Source organism: Anoplolepis gracilipes, chromosome 1 (genome assembly GCF_047496725.1).
Source record: "Anoplolepis gracilipes chromosome 1, ASM4749672v1, whole genome shotgun sequence".
Taxonomy (NCBI): Eukaryota; Metazoa; Arthropoda; class Insecta; order Hymenoptera; family Formicidae; genus Anoplolepis; species Anoplolepis gracilipes.
Genome location: NC_132970.1, coordinates 10636523 through 10658949, shown reverse-complemented (window position 1 = coordinate 10658949; position 22427 = coordinate 10636523). Strand labels below are relative to the sequence as shown.

Below are 22427 nucleotides of genomic sequence, written 5' to 3'. Positions count from 1 at the left end.
ATATACATTGCGTCTATTTAATTAGGATTTTAATTCTTTGGTTTTATTTTAATACAAAAAATTATTAAGTGTACTTCCTTTTATGATTAAGAATTTATACCATTGCTTAAATTATCACTTACTTACATATCACTACTGATATAACTCGGAAACGCAGTATATATATTATTAACATGAAACGTGTGAAAGATGTGTTGGCGTAGAAAAAGTGTTACATTTTTAGGAATATATATATATACATTCTATGAAGTAATTTTAAAATTTATATAAAAAATTTATAACATTGTTAAAAATAATGTTATAAAAAATTTATATATTAATAAAATTTTTAAATTAAAAAAATACAATGTTTGACTTTGTTCCGTGAGTAATGCGTCAATATTTAATGCAAAAAGATTGCTCGTATATAATACTAATTGTGACAAAAATGATTAATTTATTAATTTACGCAACATAATTTAATAATATAAGAATGTAACTGAGTAAATTACGCCAATACGGAGTAAAATTGTCAGATTTATCAGGCAATTTATTTTCGCATTATTATCTATTTATTCATAAGCAAATAGCTCCGCATCAATTATACAAATGTTTAATACTATCTGGATAATGATAGTACGTCACGTCACATTTCCTGCTTGTTACATGGGACTCTATTATTTCGCGCTTTCCATCTAATTGCGCATTTGCGCGCAATCGTAATCTAGTGCATTCTGTCTCGCTTAGTTTGACGTCATTCCGTTGAAATAGTTTATTCAGAAAGTTACACGCTCCACTGGTTAAATTCTGTCGGCGGTCATTGACAGTATGATGCTTAAACGACTTGTTTTTTTGCTTATCCTACTTAATTATAATTATGTTCAACCTTCAAACTTGTTCAACAACTGTGCGTAAGATCAGAAACCAGTTTTTTCACATTTTTCCATATAATCGAACGATTGACTTTTCATCGATTATTTGCCCATAACAGATTTCGTCTAAAAATTCTTCATGTTTTTTTCATATAACGATGTTGCATTATTAACTAAGTAGATTTGATCATAAATATAATGTCTTTATCACACATCCTTGCGATTGGATAGCGCGGTAGTTTGTAAAGGTATTTCATCATATAAATGCTCCGTATTATGATCAAAGTTTGTTTGTAGACGTATCAGAGTTGCTGATGGTCGATCGTAATGGCCGTCTTGTAACAGATCTATGATTTATAGTAATACAAGTTAAATATTTTAAGAATAATGTCAATAAATAAGAATTTTTAGTCTTTTTATTAAAACAACAATATATTATAATAATATTAAACAATATTACAATTATAATTTCACTAAAATATAAAACTATATTATATAGATTATTAACTGTCACATTAGCTATTATCTATTAAATTTTTTTATTAATTTAGCTAATTTTCTTAGAAAATTAGCTAAATTAGAAGATTAATTTTGTACCTATTATGATATTGCGTTTAATGAGGTAAATTTTCTTAATTTAAAAAAATTGGGAAACTTACCACGAAGGTTACCGGAAATTCGCAGACCGATTGTAGCGGCACCATTAGCATAAGTATTCAAGGACTCGATGCCGTCGACAGTCAATATCGTTTCCGGTTCCGTAGTGGCAAATATCGGATTCACACGAATCGGAGGTGCTAAAATTGTAACGAAATCGACAGATATATGCACATTTGCATACAAGAGAGCTGATTAGCGATTGTGCAAAGGAATTAGATGATATATCGCATGATCGATTATAGTTTCTTCGCTATAGTTATGACGGTCAAGACTATGATCGTGGCTGTTACATGGCTAGACCACATCAGGGTCAAGGACATAGATTTCACTAACAATTCAGAAGAGAATGTTGCATCAAGTGAATGTAATGCTCGATACTCACGAGGCAGGCTAGCGTTCACCACTGTGGACAATCTTCCGTTGTTCACGCTTTCGCGTTCTTGGCTCTTGGTTTTCTCGTCGTCATAGATGCCAAGACGAACGGTCTCGAATAGTTTGGAACGCATATGAAGGACCATAACCACCGCGAGCGAAGTCAAACCGAGGGAGACAATCGCAGCCACGACAATTAGAGCGATGTCCAATGGAATCGGCGTAGATGTCTGAATGTCGTCTATCGTCAAGAAAAATACTTTGTTTCAGTAGATATCAAATACAGAAATGTAAAGATATTTATAATTATTTTTAAAATACCTCTCGAAATATTATCTTTATGAATAGTTTTTACATAATCGATATTTGGCACGTCGATGCTTCTGTCATTTTGCACGTGTCTGAGAAACGTGTCCTTTGTTGCAAACTTTTGCCTATCTTTTTCGACGTCCCTTCTGCGTTCAGGAACAGAGACTAGTACAATTACAGGACGAGCAGTAGTCGAAAGATTTTTTGTTCTTGTCTCGTTTGTTGTTGCTTTCTGAGGAGGGATCGCGATCGAAGCAGTTGCCGGACTCGTTGTTTCCGGAATGTAATTCGTATTATTCCAACTGTCATTGATATCTACGAGTAAAATTAAATATTATAATACATTATAATAATATCGTTAATCTCTATTATTAATTATTTATTAAATTATATTAAACCTAAAAACAGTTTATCATTTACATAACAAGAGTACTGTCAATTACGGTAGTCTGTCAAGTAAACATTATTAACAAATAATTTTTTCACGACGCACAAGGAGAGTAAGAAATATGTAATTTAGTTAATACTAACACTTTAACTAATTTTTTAATAAATTTTAATTAACAAATTTTTCTTGACACTTGTATACAACTGTATTTAACGTTTAAAAACTGAAGAGTCATTTCTACATCCGTGGAGGAAATAGTTGCGCAAAGCGCACATAAATACTTCCTTCGATAAACGTATTATCTCACCTTCTGTCTGGCGTTCGGTAGTCTCACGCGGCATCGAGACAAGTTCTGTATACTCCATGTTGCTAATTCTGGGTGTTTGTACGCGTTCAGTGGTAGAGCTCCGCACATAATAAGCGGGTGATGTTTCGACTAAAGAGACGTCATCCTTTGTGCATTTTCCGGTTACGGCATCGCAGTTATTGTCTCGATTTTGACATGTGCAGTTGTTTGCACAATCTGGACCCCATTGGCCGATGGCACAATGCTCTTGGCAGCTGCAAAAAAATAATCATTTTCACTGCATAATTTTTACCTTAACATGTTAAACATTTTGCTGTCTTAATTTCTTGACGAAAGCATTTGTTTATGCGAGTTTTTTAACCGCTTACTGTGGTCCTTGCAATCCTGGGGAACATTGACAAGCGCCATTTATAGGATCGCAGATGCCATTTATACCGCAATTGCACACTTCCATACAATACAGACCCCAGGTTCCTATCGGGCACCCTGAATGAAATTAATATTCAATATTTTATAAATATGTATATAATTCTTTAATACTTACGTTATACAAGAAATAATGTCTAATATATTTATTCTACTAATATTTATTTCTCTTCTTAAAAAAAATATATATTTTAAATTACAATGTCAATATATTTCATGAATATTTTAGGCTATAATTTAATACATTTCCGTATAATATATTAATATTGGAAATTTAGCTAATGGAGTAACACAGATAATTAAATGTAATTGTTGAAATTAACAAGAAATAGATGTAACTGTATTTAAGAAATATTTTTAAGATGAATGAAATTATTATTGTGCGCATATCTTTTATAAAGCGTTAATATCACGATTATGTTATATGTTATGATATCGGACGTTGTATCTGATCGACTCCATTCCGCCCACGACCTTCTTGAACATTCATGGGAAAGTAACGGCTTCGTAACTTCCGGGCTTCCGCAACTTTCGAAGCCCTCGATTATATTGATGCAACAGTTGCATGCAACTTTTGCTTGTTTGATAACGCGATAAATCTATAATTTTTTATTATTAATTCCAATACTCATGGGGTCTCACAATAAATAAATGTAAAATAATTTCGGTAAATTTGAAAATGGTAAAAAACGTAATTAATAAATTTTAGTAAGTGTTAACATAAATAGCGGAAAAATTAAAAGCTGATAATGTGAAAAAAAATAAATATTGCTTTAAAAATCCTATATGCATTCTATTACGCTAGAATAATTAATATTTAATGGATTGCCGCCTTTGTTTTATAGCAATTTCGATTATAACATTTTACAGAGATGTGTAATATAAAGTTAGTTTTAACGAGATGTGAAAATAATGAAACCTACTCATTATTATTATATATTGAGTTACGTGGAAATATTATTTATTTCTGAAAACAGTCACTTCATATATTCGTTTTTTGTGATAATGGAAAGTCGGTTTGTTTTGTAGAGCGTGAAATTTTACGTTATATGCGCGTTTGTCCTTATCCGTTTCGAATTTATCCCCTCAATTCCTCTTAATTCTTTTTTACAATCAGGTACACATCGCTTATTTTTTCGCTTCAAACGTATTTATCAAGTGAGGATTATTTCGAAACTGTCGCTGAATTTATAAATCGCACAGACCTTGAAAGTTAGCAGTGAGTCTATTAATTATACGGACATTTTAAAGTTCTTCGAAGGTTTACTACACGCGACTTTGTATGTATATTTATAACTGTTTATTACCTTAGTTTACATATATATTTTTTTAAATGTCACAGCGAGATTCATTAGCATCTAATTAGCACTGCAAATATAATTCCGTTTCGATAAATAGATATAACAAATATCATTAACTAAGGAGCTTTAACAACCTTCTAAAATGTCTATCTTTTTTTAGACAGATCTTTGTAAACAGATTGTTTTCATATTTACTGAGATGTTATAGATGAAACTAGTACTGCCTTAAGTAATCATATGTGTTGAAAAATTAAATTAGTAAATTTAAAAGTGCTATACATATAACGAGAAACATGTAAAAAGAAATACAATAAAATTCGCAAATACAACAGAAAAAAAAATTTTTTTTTTATTTCTTTTCTCAATATCTTCAATTGTTCAATCTTTTTTAGAAATCACACAGAAAGCAAAAAATAATTATTATAAATAATACATCATAATCATATTATGTCATAATTATATATTATAGAATCTATATATGAAAATCTTTAAATATATTTTAATTGTAAATGTAAAAATTACAATAAGACGAGACGCTCATATAAAAATTAAATGTTTCTATTTCGATTTCTATTATGTACTTTTTACATTCTTTAATAATTTCGAATTTGTCATAATTAAGTCATTTAATTTCACCGTTCACACCGCTTAATTATTATTGTTACGGCGTTATGACATCTAATTTAACAATGTATTAAATCACCGTATTATTTGTATTACACATTAATGGCTCATTTATTGCCTTTAACTGCGTTTTTCTTTAAAAATTACAAATTTAAACAATAATAAATTACTAAATTAAAAATTATATCATAAAGAACGAAAATATTGATTAATGGATTTTAATTTTGACTCACCATGGGCGCAATCATTTCCGTGATATCCAGGATTGCATTGACATTCGTTTGGCGCGATGCATACACCCGCCAGACATTTTTCGCAGAACGGTAGACATCTCGCATCCGTATCGTGTGTATCGTCGTGAGTCATCAGCATTTTGTATCCTACGCAGCATTCTTTTACAGTTTTCGATTTCTCCTCCGTCTGTAATACATACATATTTCACACATAATATATGTTGCGTATATTTCATGATTATATTTTAACTGAAATACAGACAATGTTGAAAAAATATTTTAAAATTTAATAAAATTTAATTTCAAATTTTGACAGGTTCTTAAGTACAATTATTTTCCAAGAATCCTATGACGTGATTTGTGCTTAATTGAGAATTGAATATCGAAGATTCGAAAATATATAAATCCTTTCTGATATAAAAAAATATGCGCGTTTAAATCGGTGTTCATAATTAAGACTGTTCCTTTTTTTATCTACATTATTTTTTTTATATGCAAACGTTATTATATTTCGTCGCCGTTCACTGCTTCTGTGGCCCAGAAGTGATCGCGTTGCGTGAAATTCACTTGAAATATTACAGTAGCTGATGCTAAACAATCGGTTACATTCTCTCCTTTTACTTTATTATGAATGATGTTCCGTTCACAAAGTGCGCTTATGATTTCGGCAATTATTAATAACTTTTTGCTGTCGTATATTAATAATTCGTTGATTTAAATGTTTAATATTTACAGCATTAGTATGAGATAATATTTAAATATATTACTATTAAATAATATTTCGTTCTATTTTTTTTATTTCGAGAACGCGCACGATTTCACCGATGATTCCAATTTCGAGAAAGAATTCCGGAGATAAGACGATCGTTATTTCACTCTCTAAAGCATGAGATTCTGATCATTAGTAAGAGTAAAAGTAAGAATGCTGGCGTGGAATGCAGAGAGCACGCGATGAAAAATGAAGGGGGATCACAGGGAACAAGATTAAAAACATACGCGCGTAACAAGTTCTTTGCATAATAAATTTATTTATAATCATAAAAAACAAAAAATATAACAATAAATAGGAATAAAATGTATGCAAATATATTAAATTAAAAAGATAATAGTCAAATTAGATTTTTTTATTTTAGAGTTTTAATTATTTAATTATTTATAAGTGATAAATCATATTTTTATTTACAGAAGCACATTTGAGAGAGACAGAGAGAGAGAGAGAGAGAGAGAGAGAGAGAGAGAGAGAGAGAGAGAGAGAGAGAGAGAGAAGAGATTCATAAAATATATATTATATTATATATATATATATATTATTATATGTTGTATTTTGCTGTCAAATATTTTTCACAAATTTTGATTTTTAACAGATCCTTAAATATAATAATTTCATCAAATCAATTGAGTATCGAACATTAGAATATATATATATGTATATAAATTTTCTGTGGCGTAAAAGGATACGCACGAGAAAATCGGCTTAAGGATTTATATATATATGTATCCTCTGTGACGTAAAAAGATACGCACGAGAAAATTGGTGTTCACGATCATAAATTAAGACCATTCCTTTTCTGTTCTATATGCAAACGTTATTCATTTTGCCGCCGTTCACGCTTCTGTGGCCGAGAAGTGATCGCGTTGCGTGAAATTTGCCTGAAAGATTGCAGCAGACCAATATCGAACGGTTGGTAACATTCTCCCCTTTTACTTCATTACGAATGATGTTCCGTTCGCAAAACGGACCTTTAATATATATATATATATATATATATACACCTTTAAAACGCATTATTATGCAGATTTTACGCGATCCAATTTTTCAACCGAACACGCCATCAGAGACTTCATAATATACTTTTAGAAACACTAACAAGGTCTCTGATATAAACTGAATTATATGCAAATTGATTGATGTGGGTGTGATAAACTTTGAATGCTTTCTTTCACTTTCACTATAATATATTGTCAAGAAATTTATCTTGACATATACATGATATGCTGCCAAATTATTGTTACTCTTTTCATTTACGGATTTTTCGAACAATGTGGAGATGCTTTTCTAGAAATATTATTTTTCTAAAAATATGTAGAAATGAAATGTGAAACGTATAACTTTGTAATGTATGATTAGTCACACATAAACCATTGCAAAATGATAGAAGCTTAAAAAATTAATTAAACATTAAATATAAAAATGATGATTATAAAAACTTTCTTTTTATCTTTAATAAAATTCTGATTTTAAAGTAATTGTTAAATATATTTGTCTAGAAACGCGCGTTATTTAATTCTAAAAATTTGAAATATGTGAAATGATGTTTGTGAATAATAATTTTTTGGTAAACCATCAACATCAAAAAATGTTTTTTTATCTCTTGACTGTAAAACTTAATATTTAACATCAAATTAATTTTTACATATATAAAATCTAAGCTATATTCGTTAATCAATAAACATGTGTATTTAAAATCATTTTTTACAGCATAACTTTTTACAGCAAATTACTAATTGCACTGAAAATTGAGGTAAAAGTTTTTTTGTTCTCACTAAATGCCGTAACTGACATGATTAATTTGCAGAGCAAACCTTTCGGTTACATAACGTGACTCTCTTTCACAAAAAAGAGATAGTTATTAATTACAATATTGCGCTGAACTAAATAATGATAGTTTGTTGCATTGTGTGGTTTTTTTATCGACATTATCAATTTCGGAAATAAATCAATAAAGTCGATAAAAAACATATACAATAAACGGACACAGTAAATTGTATTATTATTTAACACAATATGTGAGTATTATCTCAATAGCATTCACACGATTCTATTCGATAACAATCAAGAAAAATCGACAAGAAACATATACAATATAGTAAACTATATCATTATTTAGCGCAGTATTGTATGTGAATATCATTTCAATAGCATAATGTTTTCTCGCTTTTACAATCTATTGTAAATATAGATTTTATTTTAATTATTTTATTCTCTATTATAAATTATATCTTGGTATGAAATATTTAAGACCGCTAATTGTGATTATATTGTTATCACGTTATTCTGAATATTATTAATATTTAAACAAAAAGCTACACGTTTTAAAACTGTAAATTTGTCAATTAATTTTTTATGGCAACATTTTGATATCTCTTCATTAATGAAATATGCGCATTTTATTATATAAACATAAATTTGTTCACTTTTCATTCGATTTAGATAATGATACTCTGAACAATCAATTTAATAATATTAATGTTCTACTGAGATTTAATGCGAATATTAATAAAAGATACATATAAAGAAATAATCAAACACAATCAGTACAGACTTGCAGCAAAGTGTGCACATTACTTTCCGCACAAACTGTTGATGTAGACAAAGTAAGAAAACAAATTGTAAATTTATTTGTGATAGTACTGAGAAAATTAATAATAATTATGATATTAATCTAGCTCTTTTAACAGAATATTTGAATTCTTTTAATCCAACGAGCCTTCCATTTCATGAACTTTGATTAAGAAAATACACGGTTATTATGCTAATTAGAAATTTGAACATCAGCAAAAGTTTGTGCAATAAAGTAACAAGAGTATTCATTTTAGAATTAAGAAACAATTTGTTAAAATTCTGACTAATGATAAGAAAAAAGAGAAATAGTCGTTCTAAATTGCATAACTTTATTGTAAAGCTTGTAATAATAATATTTTAAAAAAGGCAATTTCTACTGGATTAAAATATTTTTTGCTATGATAATAAATATGATAAATTACAAGGATAGACATTTGACAAAATCGTAATTGATTTAAGAAAAGAATTTTTAATTATGAACAACTGTATATTATATTTTCACGAGTTAAGTCTTGGGAATCATTGAAAATTTACTTAAAACAAGAAAGACAAAACGGATTGGGTAAAAATTATGTATATACAGGAATGTTTCAATAAAATTTTAAACGTGTTAATTTTATAATATAAATTATAATTTCTCAATTAAAATTTTAATTCCTCTAATAAAATTTATATTAATTACACATTATTTAAAATAATTATAAGCAAATATAATTTTATTTCAATACTTTATAATATTACTTTTCCTATATATTTATTTGTTTGACAATGTATCCTGTGATGATTAATGTTTTTTGGTTATAAATTATTTCATATGATTAATTCTGAGAATACATTATCTGCAATAAAACTAGTTATAAAATAAAAGAATTTATCTTGTATAATAAAAAATTAAAATTGTTAAAATTGCTTCTTAATTTTTTACAACAATAAATTATAATTCAATATCTTACATAGAAATTATGATAGTAACGAGAAAACTTTGTGTAACACGCATGTATCTCTCAAGAGAATATGTACACGCAAATATAAAGTTTAAATTGGTTTAAATTTTCCTGGAAAATCAAGCTTTTATTAATTTTGGAACTACAACAAAGATTTTTTTATAAGTGATTAATTATATAATTCTTTTGATGATTTTTGAATTCGTTCTCAATAGATGTTTTTTGAATTATTAAATCTAATTTTGAAGCATATGTCACATGTACGCAGTTTTCATTTGTGTGTGTCATATTTTTTATCACGATTTGACATGCTGGTGCAACCCGAATATGACATCTCTGATTTGACAGTTCGGTGACAGTTCGAATATTATGTGAACAGGATTAATAAATAATCATAATATATTAATAATCACGTATATTATTTCTTAGTATATTAAAGATATATTATATTTATTATGTATTTTTTCCATATGTTTGACGTACGATCGATGTCAAGTGAATGTTATCGAGTTTTGCATATGAGAGATGACAAATGCAGTTGTCACCTCATTTTATTTTTATTTGACACTAGAACCTCACTAGAACGCATCGTGCAGGGCTCTGGTACGTTCTCTCTGGTTCACTCTTGCTAAGTTCAGGGCCGTGAGAAGGTATCATTTTGAACGACGGTTACTCTAAATTTGCATAAGCAGATTTCTCTACGTCTGTCCGTATTGCGCCCACAACTTTGTGCAATCGCTGCATCACTGGGTCGTTATCTATTCATGCGTGTTACCAGAGAGGAATTTAGCGCGTGACTTAACGCATGGGGGAATGCAATACGCTCTTTTGAGATTTCAATGTATTGATTTTTTTATTTATGTCAAAAGCGTCATAATGAACACAAATTTTATAATTACACAAATCAATAAGCATATTTTTTTTCAAAATATTTTAAAGCATAGAAACAATCATTTTTTGTTTCGTGTTGTTTTTATATAACATTTTCTGTTTTTTTTTTTAATTTTTATTATACCTCTCTAACACAAATCAGTTACATAATAATACGATAAATAGTTTCCTTTTATTGTTCTGTAATTTAATAATATGAGTATTATAAATATTTATACATAATAAATGATAGCTATAAACTTGTAACTTTAATTTCAAAAGAGGTAAATATGCATAAAAGATTATTTTTTACTGATTTTAACGCCACTATTTACAAATTGGGTTAACAAGTTAGATTTTTTTTAGGACGCAGGTGTAGAAAAGAAGGACTCCTCCTCTACTCTGTCCATGCATTCAATAAATAATATTTTTGACAATAGAAATATTTATTCATCGAAATGAGAAAAAATGAACTACATGTGCATAAACAAAAATTAATTATAAAAATTAATTACATAAATTTTATTTTTTTATTAGTCATGTTGAAAGCTGTTAATGAACTGGGAGAAATAAATGAAATCAATCGCTGACATAATATCCATGACCATGTATAGCTATCCTTTAAATAATGTAAACAAAAACTTTTTCTAGTTAGATGCCGAATGCATTAGTACGACGTACATTAATTTTCTAATAGCAGTTTATAATAAAAAAGCATTAAAATTATAATTTTTAAATTTTAATTTGAGATCTCCTAATCTAACACTGTCTTTCATTTGATTCTTGCAGGGAATTACTTAGAATAATCTTCTTTACAACATATCTAAGTGGCAATAAAGTCGGTGAACTGTAACTTTTTATGCATACTTTCTTTCTTTCTCCGGATAGATGATATATTCCGATTTATATCTTTATAAAGGAGTTATATTGAGAGTTTTATCCATGAGTTAATGCTCATGCGTTATTACTCAAAAGTTGTGTAATTCAGATGGTTTCTAGAATGTTAGAAAACGACAAGTGACCTCGATTTGTTTAACGATAATTCTCGCTCATATTATCTTGCTCAGATTTTTTATCGAACATTCTTGTTTTAATTCAACTGTTAGGCGACATTGCAATGATAAATGTCAATTATATCATGCATGCCAATATTACAGACTATTGCTAATAACAATTAAAAATAATCTTTTTGCGTTTTCTTATCGTTGCGTTATTTAATAGTTATAAGTTGTTTTTTTTCACAAAACTTACAAATTTATTTCACAATTTATGGTAATATTAATTATTCTTATAATTCTTTAATAATAGATAATTAATAGCGCATTATTTTGACGACTCCTGGTTTTTTATTCCCGACTAATAATTTCCGTCTCTAACTCGTGCGAAAGGATTGCTCGTTTTTTTTCAATGGCAGAAATAAAACAAAAATTTCTCGTGATTCTTCCCGCTCGCAATGTTGCTCCAGAGTCAGAATAATGTTACTGTTTTATTTTCCAAAATTCGCACGTTTATTACAAGGACTTTCAAGAACACACCCAGTAATTAGCGAAATGACGACAGACGTTTTATTTACACAATGCATTTGCTTGGATTCGCACCATCGTTAAAGTCCCGTTTTTATTTACATAAGTATTGCGTTATCAATTACATTGCTCCTCATACATAATCTATACGCTACACGATGACGACATAACACCTGATCGACCATTTCGATAGTATGCTAATAAGCCGAAACCTTCGATTGTATGGCGAAATCATAAAGAACATGTGATTCAATGAGTCGATTTATATTTACGATAAATGTCGAATTGGCAAAACTCCAATGAAAGCTGTTGTATAATTTTTTGTATGTAATTCTAGTTCAAATATAAACGTATATAGATTATAAGATAATAACAGGATGGATGCTCTCTGTAAAATTCTAAAATGGATAATAAACATTTGATACCACTTGCATTTAATTTAATGCTCAATAAATTGAGACCAGTTATTGAGATTAGCACGTTTTGCTGATTATGTATATTACGCAAATAAATTTTCAGACAGCTCTTAGGTGAAAGCGGAAATGATTAAGCAAGTTTAGTTGAGCGTTTAATTTTAATTTACGGTTTTTATAATGTAACGTTTATATCTCTTTTTAATTTTATTATAAGCGGAACAAAGATATAAATAAATAAATATAGATATAGATGTAGATATAGATATAGATAAATATCAAATAAAATCTTCTACAATGATATGACAAAAGAGATTACTTCTTTTTTTACGCATGAAATAATTTACTCGTAATTTCGGTAATTATGTTTGACATATTTGTTAAATGTAATGATTATTCGTTTATTTTCTCTTTTGATTTTTCAATCGTATTAGTTTACTAAATATTTTCTAAATACTCACTTAAATGTATAATATATATTAAAATATGCATTGCAATTTCTTATAGATACGTAAAAATCCTCTTTTTACAAATTGTTATATAGAAATAAGCATTATGTTTACCACAATTTAAGAGAAAAAAAGGTGCAATAGTTTCGAAACAACATGCTAATTAAAGCAGTATGCATGACACACTATCGATATTACGACGAAATATTTTTTTTTTCTCATAAACTGTATGAAATAAGTCCATTGTCCACGTAATAAGTAGCGCGCAAGGTATCTCACGTACATACATATACGTGAACCCTACTTTGCATTACCTTACATTTTGTATGCGCGAGTTCTTAGCGCGGGAATGCCTCGCATGGTATTTTCCATTTTACATTTGATCGTTCTCTTTTAGCTTTGATATAATACGCAGTAGTACGACATGTCAATTACGAAACGTCCTTCGGGCAAGATCATTTCACTTCCGGTTAAGTTCTCGAGCTGCGAATCTTTGAACACGCATAAAAATTTAAAGCCCGGCCTCGTTAGTCTAATTGGCAAATGGGCAATTTATTCGACTGTCATAGAATTTTGTGAGAAAGCCTGAGTTTCTTGTTATATAACTTTACGAATTGCAATGCTAACAATAAGTTACAAATAAATAGATTAAGCTTAACGGAAATTCGTAAATATGACTATTCGTATATCTAATTTAATAATATAATAAATTGAATATACATTATAAAATACATAATAAAATGCTATACATTAAAATAAAAAAAAATCTCTATTTAAATAAGTTCCAAAAATTTCAAGGATAAATATCAGATAAATTCTAATGTTTAACTTGATTGAATATTTATATATTTGTCTATGTAATTTATGTAGAAGTTATTTGCATAATTCTCTCTTTTCCTTAAAAGTGAAATTTTTCTTAGTCTTCTTATTGTTAAATACAAATATTTTATAAATAGGCAAAAGTGATATATTATTCTTTTCTAGAAAGAAATGGACAATTAATATCACAATTGACGTATGAAATGTATACAATTTTTTCAAATATTGAAATTTTAACTCTAAATACTAAAAATATATATTTATAAAATTTTATCTGTTATTAATTCCGGAATACATGACCAGTCATTTGCAATGACACATGATATTTTTTACACATCAATTACGTTTATTGTTCGCTACTCTGTTTGCATGACATATGTCACATCTCATCGTCGTTAAATATTGGACTCACTTTCGTGCGGCATGTTATCGATCGTACAGGAAGTAAATTAACGGAAGATTTCACATTTCGGCTTTATTATTACATCCACGCCTCGATAATTCGTGCCTTAATTGAAGCGATATCAAGATTCGATGTCGATCTTTCGTTAAATTATAAGCAGGCCTGTTCGTTGAACACGAGCATACTTGCATCTTCTACGAGATACAATCAATCGTGTAATTGTAATTTATTGGATGCTGATGTTTATCTTCTTATTTATCACACGATTAGATGTGTATTCTTTGGAAAAAAGTAATTGTACGGAAAAAAATATATACATTCTTTTCTTCTTTATACGTACTTTTCGAGAAACTGTGTCTTATTATCGCGTGAAAATCGAAGATATATCTGCATCTACCTGCTATGTTTCGAGTTAAATGTTTCGCAAATTGTCGACTTCCGGCGTTTCCTTTCTCGAGGTGCCGTGCAAAGTTGTACGAAATCTTTTTCAGCTAATGGTCCTCTTCTGGATCGTTTCGTAATCCCGAGACAGGACAGGTTCCTCCTTCTTTCGGCGCGATTCGTTAATTCCGCATTTCACAGAGCGTAATTATAGCTGCAACTCGTCGCCCCTCCTCGATCTCCTTCCGACGCTCACACATATGTGTATTTTATCTTCTTTTTTATTTATTTACTTAATCAGACTCTACTGCTATTGATACAAACTTTCCCTGCTCGAACAGCAACAACGAGGAAGACAGAGAACAAGGATGTGCGTGTCACAAGAGAGAAAGACGGAGAGTAAGAATGTAAAAGCGGAAGAGAATAGGCAGGTTGTTTTGTTGCATTGTGTATATATGGGGCGTTACACGATTTACCGCATAGGTACCCGCATAGGTATTCGCCACGCGAAGCATTTTACCGTGTCCGCAGGCCGATCGTTTTCCATTCGCGATGCTTGGGGAACGACACTTTTCCGTAACGAGAAGTGGAAATGAGAGTTTATGTAACTCCTATTGCGACGCAATCCCTGTCATTAGAATAAATTATAGATCTATTGTTTAGCGAGTGTGTCCTTTCTTTCGACAATTCTAATTTCGTCGATCGTGGAGAAGCTATTTCTTTATTGTATGTCACGTCTTTATATTTGATGCAGAGAAATTTTAAGCTATCGACTTCATATATTGTATTTATATATTTATATATTTTATATTTTAAGGTACTGATTTTATATTGATTAAATTATAAAAAGAATGTTAATTTTTTAATGGAGCAATACTTTCTCATCCATTGTACGCTCGAAATTTCTACGAAATAAATTTTATGATAATTCTTTTGTTGTATAAGATTATATAACTATATTTTCCTATCCCTTTGAACAGAGCCTGGGAAAATGGGTCTTTTCCACGAGCTATATTCTATGAGTTAACGACATTGCGAGAGCTTATGAAACTTATGCTCTCATCATTGTAGATTTCACTGATGAAAAATAAAATTAGTCTTGTCTGCGTAGATATTTGCATTAGGCGTGAATTATGCATTTTTGTCAGTGAAATCAGGCGTTCTCTTGACACAAATAACAGCCTCTCTGTTACTAATAAAATTTCTAATCATTTTCTTCTAAATTTTTTAATACGCATAAGATATACCATCAAATAAATTCAGATAAAAAAAATTGAAAAATAAATGACTTTATGACAAAGTTAATTGTGCTAATGCTTCTGAATGTGTGTCGAGAAAATTATTTAGTGATATAAGAATAACGATCCGTAATATAAAAAATGATCGATATCGAAAAATATTCTCGTTAAATGATGGGATTGATATTTTCTTAAATCACAAAATTACATTTAAAATTAATAACAAAATTAGAACTCACCTTTATACGATAGCGTTGTCGTAGCTCGGTCCGCGTCTTGGGGCATCTTGGGGGAATTTGTAAACACCAAGTGAACGTGTTGACCACAACTGGCTCGGTGTAAGTCTCGTACGACGTAACTGTGTAACTGTAATGTACGATCAATTAGTTATCGACTAGTTCCCTTATCGAACTTACGGTATGCAGCGGCGGCAAAACATGCATAATAATATGTGGCGTATTACGCATGCCGGGTTCATTGTCAAGGCTTTTAGGTGAAGGTCTCTCTTTAAAAATATATATAAAATAGATTCGATAATATTATCAAAAATAATAATTATCACTTATATTTAATCGTTGTATTTTTTGTAGGACACTAACTTTTCTACTCTTGAACACACGTGATCTCCGATCAACAAGCTGGAAAGAGACACCGTTTCAAAGGCCACGATCAGAAAGAAGATCCACGAAATCTCCGAGAAATTCATTTCAGTGCAATTACAAGATCTAGAAAATGTATTTTTAAATATATTTTTTTATACAGTTTGTATAAACATATTTTAAAAGCAGTATCTTTATAACATACTTACTATTGTTAGTATGACAAAAAAGTATTTGAGCTTTGTATTTTAAATACAATTTCTTCAAAATAACCTACATCGAAAGAACCTTGATAGTTGGTGTTGTTCGAGTAAAAGTGACATTTCCATCTTCTCGTATGTCACTAGTCAGACGAAGGAAAAAGCTGTTACCGAATAGAAAGTATCTTATTACTGTCGATATAATGTAAGGCAAGGAAAGGAATACGTAATATAAATTAATCTTTATATGTCTATACCATAAAAAATATATATGTATCCATCTACATAAAATATATAACTATATAAAATATACAGGGTGGGCCAAATAATATACCTTCTCAATGCCGAACATGTTTGTAAACAAGGTTGAAATAACTTAGAGTACATTAATAAATGTATTCTGTAAATCAAATTGAAATCTTTCATAACTCCTTAACAGTACAAAGATAAAAAAAAAATGTTTCAAGTAAATGTTGTTAATTTGATGAAAGCTACCTGAATATTTAAAAAAATGTACCCCATTCAATTAAAAAAATAAGGAGTATCTTCTTTTTGTCCCCCTAAAAGTCCCCCCAAAAAATTTTCCTACGCGCCAAGTAATCAGCCCCCATGTATCATTTAATGTAAAACAAAATTCAAGTCTATATATCTCCAATAGTTTCGGAGAAAATAGCCTGTCACAGGTTATTTGGCCCACCCTGTATAATGATTTGGACAATTATTGGGGGGAAGGAACGATATTATTGTAATAACTGTTAGACATTCGTATAGGATAAACGGAAATGGGGTTATCACAAATGTCCCCTCCAAAAAGATCCTTTCTGAGAGGAAGTATTAACTGTGACTCCAATTGGTCGATCGTAGTATGATACAAGTGTGACATTCAATATTGAATATATGTCAAACGTTGAATGTCAAAACGTAACAAGGATAATGCAGAATATTGAATGACAGAATGAACCACTAAACAGACGAAATCAATACTCTCTGTGAGAGAGAATATTTTGAACAGTGAATTTCGTGTGATTCTCTTTAATTTAATTATTTAATCATTATTTCTGTTTAATATCATTATAATTCAAGGTGTTTTGCAATGTTATTATTTATATTCTTTATTGCAAAAAATAATAATCTAATATAATATGATTGATATACTTATAGAAAAAAATATAGATATAATAAGAGAATATATTATATAATTATTTCATAATTATACATATATTATATTAGATAATTATTTTTATTTTATTTTTAAAATATCAATTGCTAACTTTAGACTCATTTGTAACAATATTGCGAAAGAAATAAAAGTTTTGCTAATTATTTGATTAGAATAACTGCTACGATATGTTAATTCAATTAACTAATACTATAGTCAACATCACGAGTTTGAAATTTCACACATGGCGCATACAGCACTTTTTTTCTGCTATTTAACTCAGCACAAGGTAGACAAGAAGTTGATGAGATGTCGTCGCTTATTCAAACGCGTCGACCAGCTGTTTTAATCGTGAGAATTCTCCGTTTCTTATTTAGAAATGTTACGACAACCGATTTCAATAATTCGTAAGAAAGTATCTCAATCGAGTTTTCTAATATCGTAATATATACTTGTGAAAGCTGATAGTTGATTAATAGCCGAATAATCGAATATATTAATTTATTACGTGTCATGTCATTCATAGTTAAATAGTAAATTAATGGTATTCAAACCAAATTTCTCTATTTCTCCTAGAAAAAAAAACATTGTGGCAATAGTTTATACATAATTATATGAAATATGAGAGAAATATTTCTCTCGTTTAATAAATTTTAAGAATTAATTGATCTAGGTTTTTGCATCTTTCAGATTATTTTATAATTATTTTTTTCATATTTTATAATGTGTATCTACATTTTTATATGTATTAGAATTATTAAAATAAAATAATACATGTTAGATTTATTTTTTAATTTGCATAGAAGACATGAATATTTTAAACCTGTGCAATTAAAATAAAGTTTAAGAATATTAATTTCTTTATTAATTCAAAGGTCATCAACTTTTTTGTCCTCGAAAGCCACTTTAAATATTTTATTCTAAAGACCATTGATTAGAAGACTTCTAAGAGTAATGTACAGAATTCGATCATGTGCAATTATCGAATATTAATCACAATATCATATTATCAAAATATCTAAACTAACAAAAGAATGTACCGAGAGTGTATTATCTTATATGTAAGACTAATTTAAATAAAATATAGATGCAAATTAATTTTGTCAATGTTACTTCAGTTTATGCGGTTCACAGAAAACTTTTACGAGGGCTCTTATATAATTATACTCTTATATAATTATTAGTACCTAATTAATACAATTATGTATTAATTAGACACTACTCTGATTTAAAACACAATTTTTCTCGTTTAATAGTTTAAGAAATAAAGAAAGTGGAGTAAAATGTTTTTTTTTTTTTGCATTTGGTCTCGTAAAAGGATAAAAGATATGCGCCATATTATCGCTATTTTGCCATGCATCGATGCATTCTGCGGGTTAAAATTAGGGTTCGCTAGTATACGTATAAACGAAAACACGTTTACACGTATTGTTAACATATCCGTTTATTAGAAACCTTTTTCCGAATATTTTTACGTTTAATAAACATTTATACGTTTCGTTTAAACGCATAATAGCGAGTCTTACGTGTAAACGTTTTTTTGAAAGTGAATGTAAACAGATAAACGTTTAACGTTTACACGTATATTCGAAAAACAGAATAAAATCAGAATCTTAATATCAGCGTCTATCTATGAAAAAATAATCGTATTCAGTTTAGTATTTATTTTACTTTTCAATAAAATGCACAAATATTTTTTTAATCTCTTTAGCAATATAATAATATTTACGTGCTTAAAAATTTTTCTTCATTAAAATTAATATGATTGAAGTTATCACAAAATACATTATATAAAATAATATATTATAATATCATTCATATAAGATAAAAAATAATTGTCTTCTCATTTCTTACTTACATTGAATACTGCAGTTTTTTACTTAATCCGTGTAACTCTTTAAATGTTGTATCACTTCATTAGTTTCAGCTCATGTTCAGCTACGTTCTTGGTTTTTAATTGAACTAATTTTCATTAAACAGTAATGTGGCATTTAAAATAAAAATTAAATTATTTTTTCACTTCTTTTTCTCACACAAAATAACATGTTAAAGTATTTAGTTAAAACGCTCATATTTTAAAATTTATAAAAGATATTTGCACACTCCTTTGTTTTCGCGTCATGTATCTTTCGTAAAAATTGCAGAGACGCGCATTCAAATGAATTCGTGTTGCGAATGTAAACTACGGACTACCCTCTCACGAAAATGCCATATCATTTTGCGCACAAAGGCACACAAACGTGTATTCTATGATGTTTTTACTACTCGAGACTATTACAATGGCCAAGCCTTCGCTCCGGGAAATGTTACTGTCGCTTTCACAGAGCGATTCGCAACTGGTCCCAGGTTCGTAACGAGCAATTGGCGTCGCCGGCACTCGGAATGCACTTGTGGCACAATGAACTCCGACCCTCCGACAACGACGAACACTACGACAACGATCACGCCGAAGAGTTGAGGGAAGGGCACGTTTAGAGGGACGGAGGTCGTATGGGCCCTCGTTCTTGAAGCAAGGGAGAGAGAGGGTGTGGTACCGTCATGCTGGTACTTTAGTTAGCAAAGCGACGAGGATATCCTGTGGAGACATTGACATTGCGATCAACAAAGTATTATTGCGAGTTATCAGTAGAGCATGACAACAATAGAAGAACGCGGGATCGATATTGCATAATAAAGAAATCGATTGGTTAATCAAGCGATATGAAGTTCGAGAGCATGTGAAAATGACGAAATGTTCAAGCTGTGTTCTTGAAAAAGTAGGTTACTGAAACAGAAATCGGCCTTTCTTACGCCATATCTAATTTAGCAAAAAGAGACTTTCCATCTATCACGAAACATAAGCAACAAACGTAATACCAGAAAACTTATGTTATTCCATAATATGAATTTATGAATATTATTAAGTATATATTATAAGCATGTTTAGTGTAACTTTGCGGTATTAATTGCATAAAATCAAAACACATTATGTTATACATTATCTTGCATCATTTGCAATTTATATATAGTCTATATTTACTCCATACTGTTATTATACATTATATATAATATTTTCGCTTGCATAATTTGCATAAATTAATAATACTTACATTTTTTGTAATAAACTTTTTCTTGCAGTATAATAGCTTTAATTTCATTTATAGTCTAATGTTTCGGATACAGAACTGCTCTCACGTTAAAAAAAAAGAGTTGGAATAGAATACGCGAAAGCCGGAGTTAAAGTTGTCTGTCGGAATAGCCGAGAGCGGGCAGACTCGTGTAATGAGATGATTGGAAGAGCAATTCACTGTCTTCCCTCTTATTCTCGCAACACGCAATAGATCGTACTATGGTTGGATTCTCGCTCAAAGCATCGACCGTTTAATTCTATAATACTGCACAACATCCCGCTAAATAGAGTAATTAGTAACTACGGAGGAACGCTCCATTTGTAATGTTTCAGAAATTAGTCATTAGTTAAAAAAAACTAGCTTAGCCTTGGCATAATTTTGCGTGTTAATATTGTCAAAATTTTTAATGACTGTTAAATGCATTTTTTCGGTTTTTAAGTAATATATAAATATTTAATAATTTTTTATTTATAAATCATAAATATTTTACTTATATTATAAATTAATCTAAAATATATTAATATTGTCTCGCGTTGAGAATACATTATAGCAAAATATATTATAGAATAAATACAGTAGACATGTTTTTTTTATTTTTTGGCTTATCTCTTTGTTTTATATTTTCAAATACCGGTTTATATATATGTTGCAATATATTCTACTTATCGTACAACTGCAGATAGCTAAACAAACATTTTATAATCGCAAGGTAGCCACATGTAAGTATGTGACGTAAATTCTGTTTCCCAGATGTATATCGTTTATTTGCGCGATGTATTGTGGAGATTATTTAATGTGTAAAAAGCGCAACTTAACAATATATGAATAAAATTAAAACTACTCATTAATTTCGAAGCATATTATACAATTTTTATATAATATACAAGAACTTATTGAAAATTATATAAGAATTTATAAAAATCATAAGGCTCTCGATATTAACAATAAATTAAAATTTAAAAAAATGCGCTAATAAAAGCTGAGTGCAAAGTCAAAGATGCAATTTAAAAAAGAAATAAAAAATAGAATTCTGTAGGCGTCAAAAATATACAAATAAGCCAGTAAGAAAAATATAGTGATACGGGACAGTGTGTGACTCATAATCAGTGATAAAGTGGTTGCCAGCTGAGAGGTCTTAAGATCGAGTTATGGTAAAGCCCCGATATTTTTTCACTACTCAAGAGATTACTACAATTCGTGATTTTATTAATTCATAAATTTATTTTAAATGTGCCAGTCTCATACCAGGCTATTTCCATTATATTAAAATTGATATTTATGGGATGGGACCGAAATGTTTAAAATAAATTTAACAAATTCTATTTTTTATTTCTTTTTTAAATCGCGCCTTTAACCGTTTTCGGCTCTTATTAGCTTTTTTTTTTATTTATATAAGAACCATTAATATTGTTTTTTAGATTTATAGAATTTAAATAAATTTTATCAACGTAATGTGCATCATATTTTATTCATAATTAATCGTTTTAATTTATTATTTACATAAT

General features: G+C 29.2%; 1 protein-coding gene across 2 annotated transcripts; it reads right to left on the bottom strand.

The window, feature by feature from the left end:
• Positions 1-56: 56 nt before the first annotated feature.
• LOC140667602 (uncharacterized) lies at positions 57-21050 on the bottom strand. Of its 2 annotated transcripts, none has more exons than XM_072895708.1 (11): positions 20902-21050; positions 16663-16817; positions 16454-16579; positions 16094-16220; positions 5472-5658; positions 3256-3373; positions 2888-3141; positions 2205-2507; positions 1894-2124; positions 1511-1648; positions 57-1198 (listed from the first exon to the last, which is right to left on the bottom strand). In XM_072895708.1, exons 3-11 carry the CDS (start codon positions 16558-16560, stop codon positions 1059-1061), a joined length of 1605 nt encoding a protein of 534 aa, XP_072751809.1. In that variant the 5' UTR covers positions 16561-16579; positions 16663-16817; positions 20902-21050; the 3' UTR covers positions 57-1058. The 2 variants fall into 2 exon arrangements, with proteins under 2 accessions (XP_072751809.1, XP_072751799.1); XM_072895698.1 differs by lacking the exon at positions 20902-21050 and adding an exon at positions 19671-20202.
• Positions 21051-22427: the final 1377 nt, after the last annotated feature.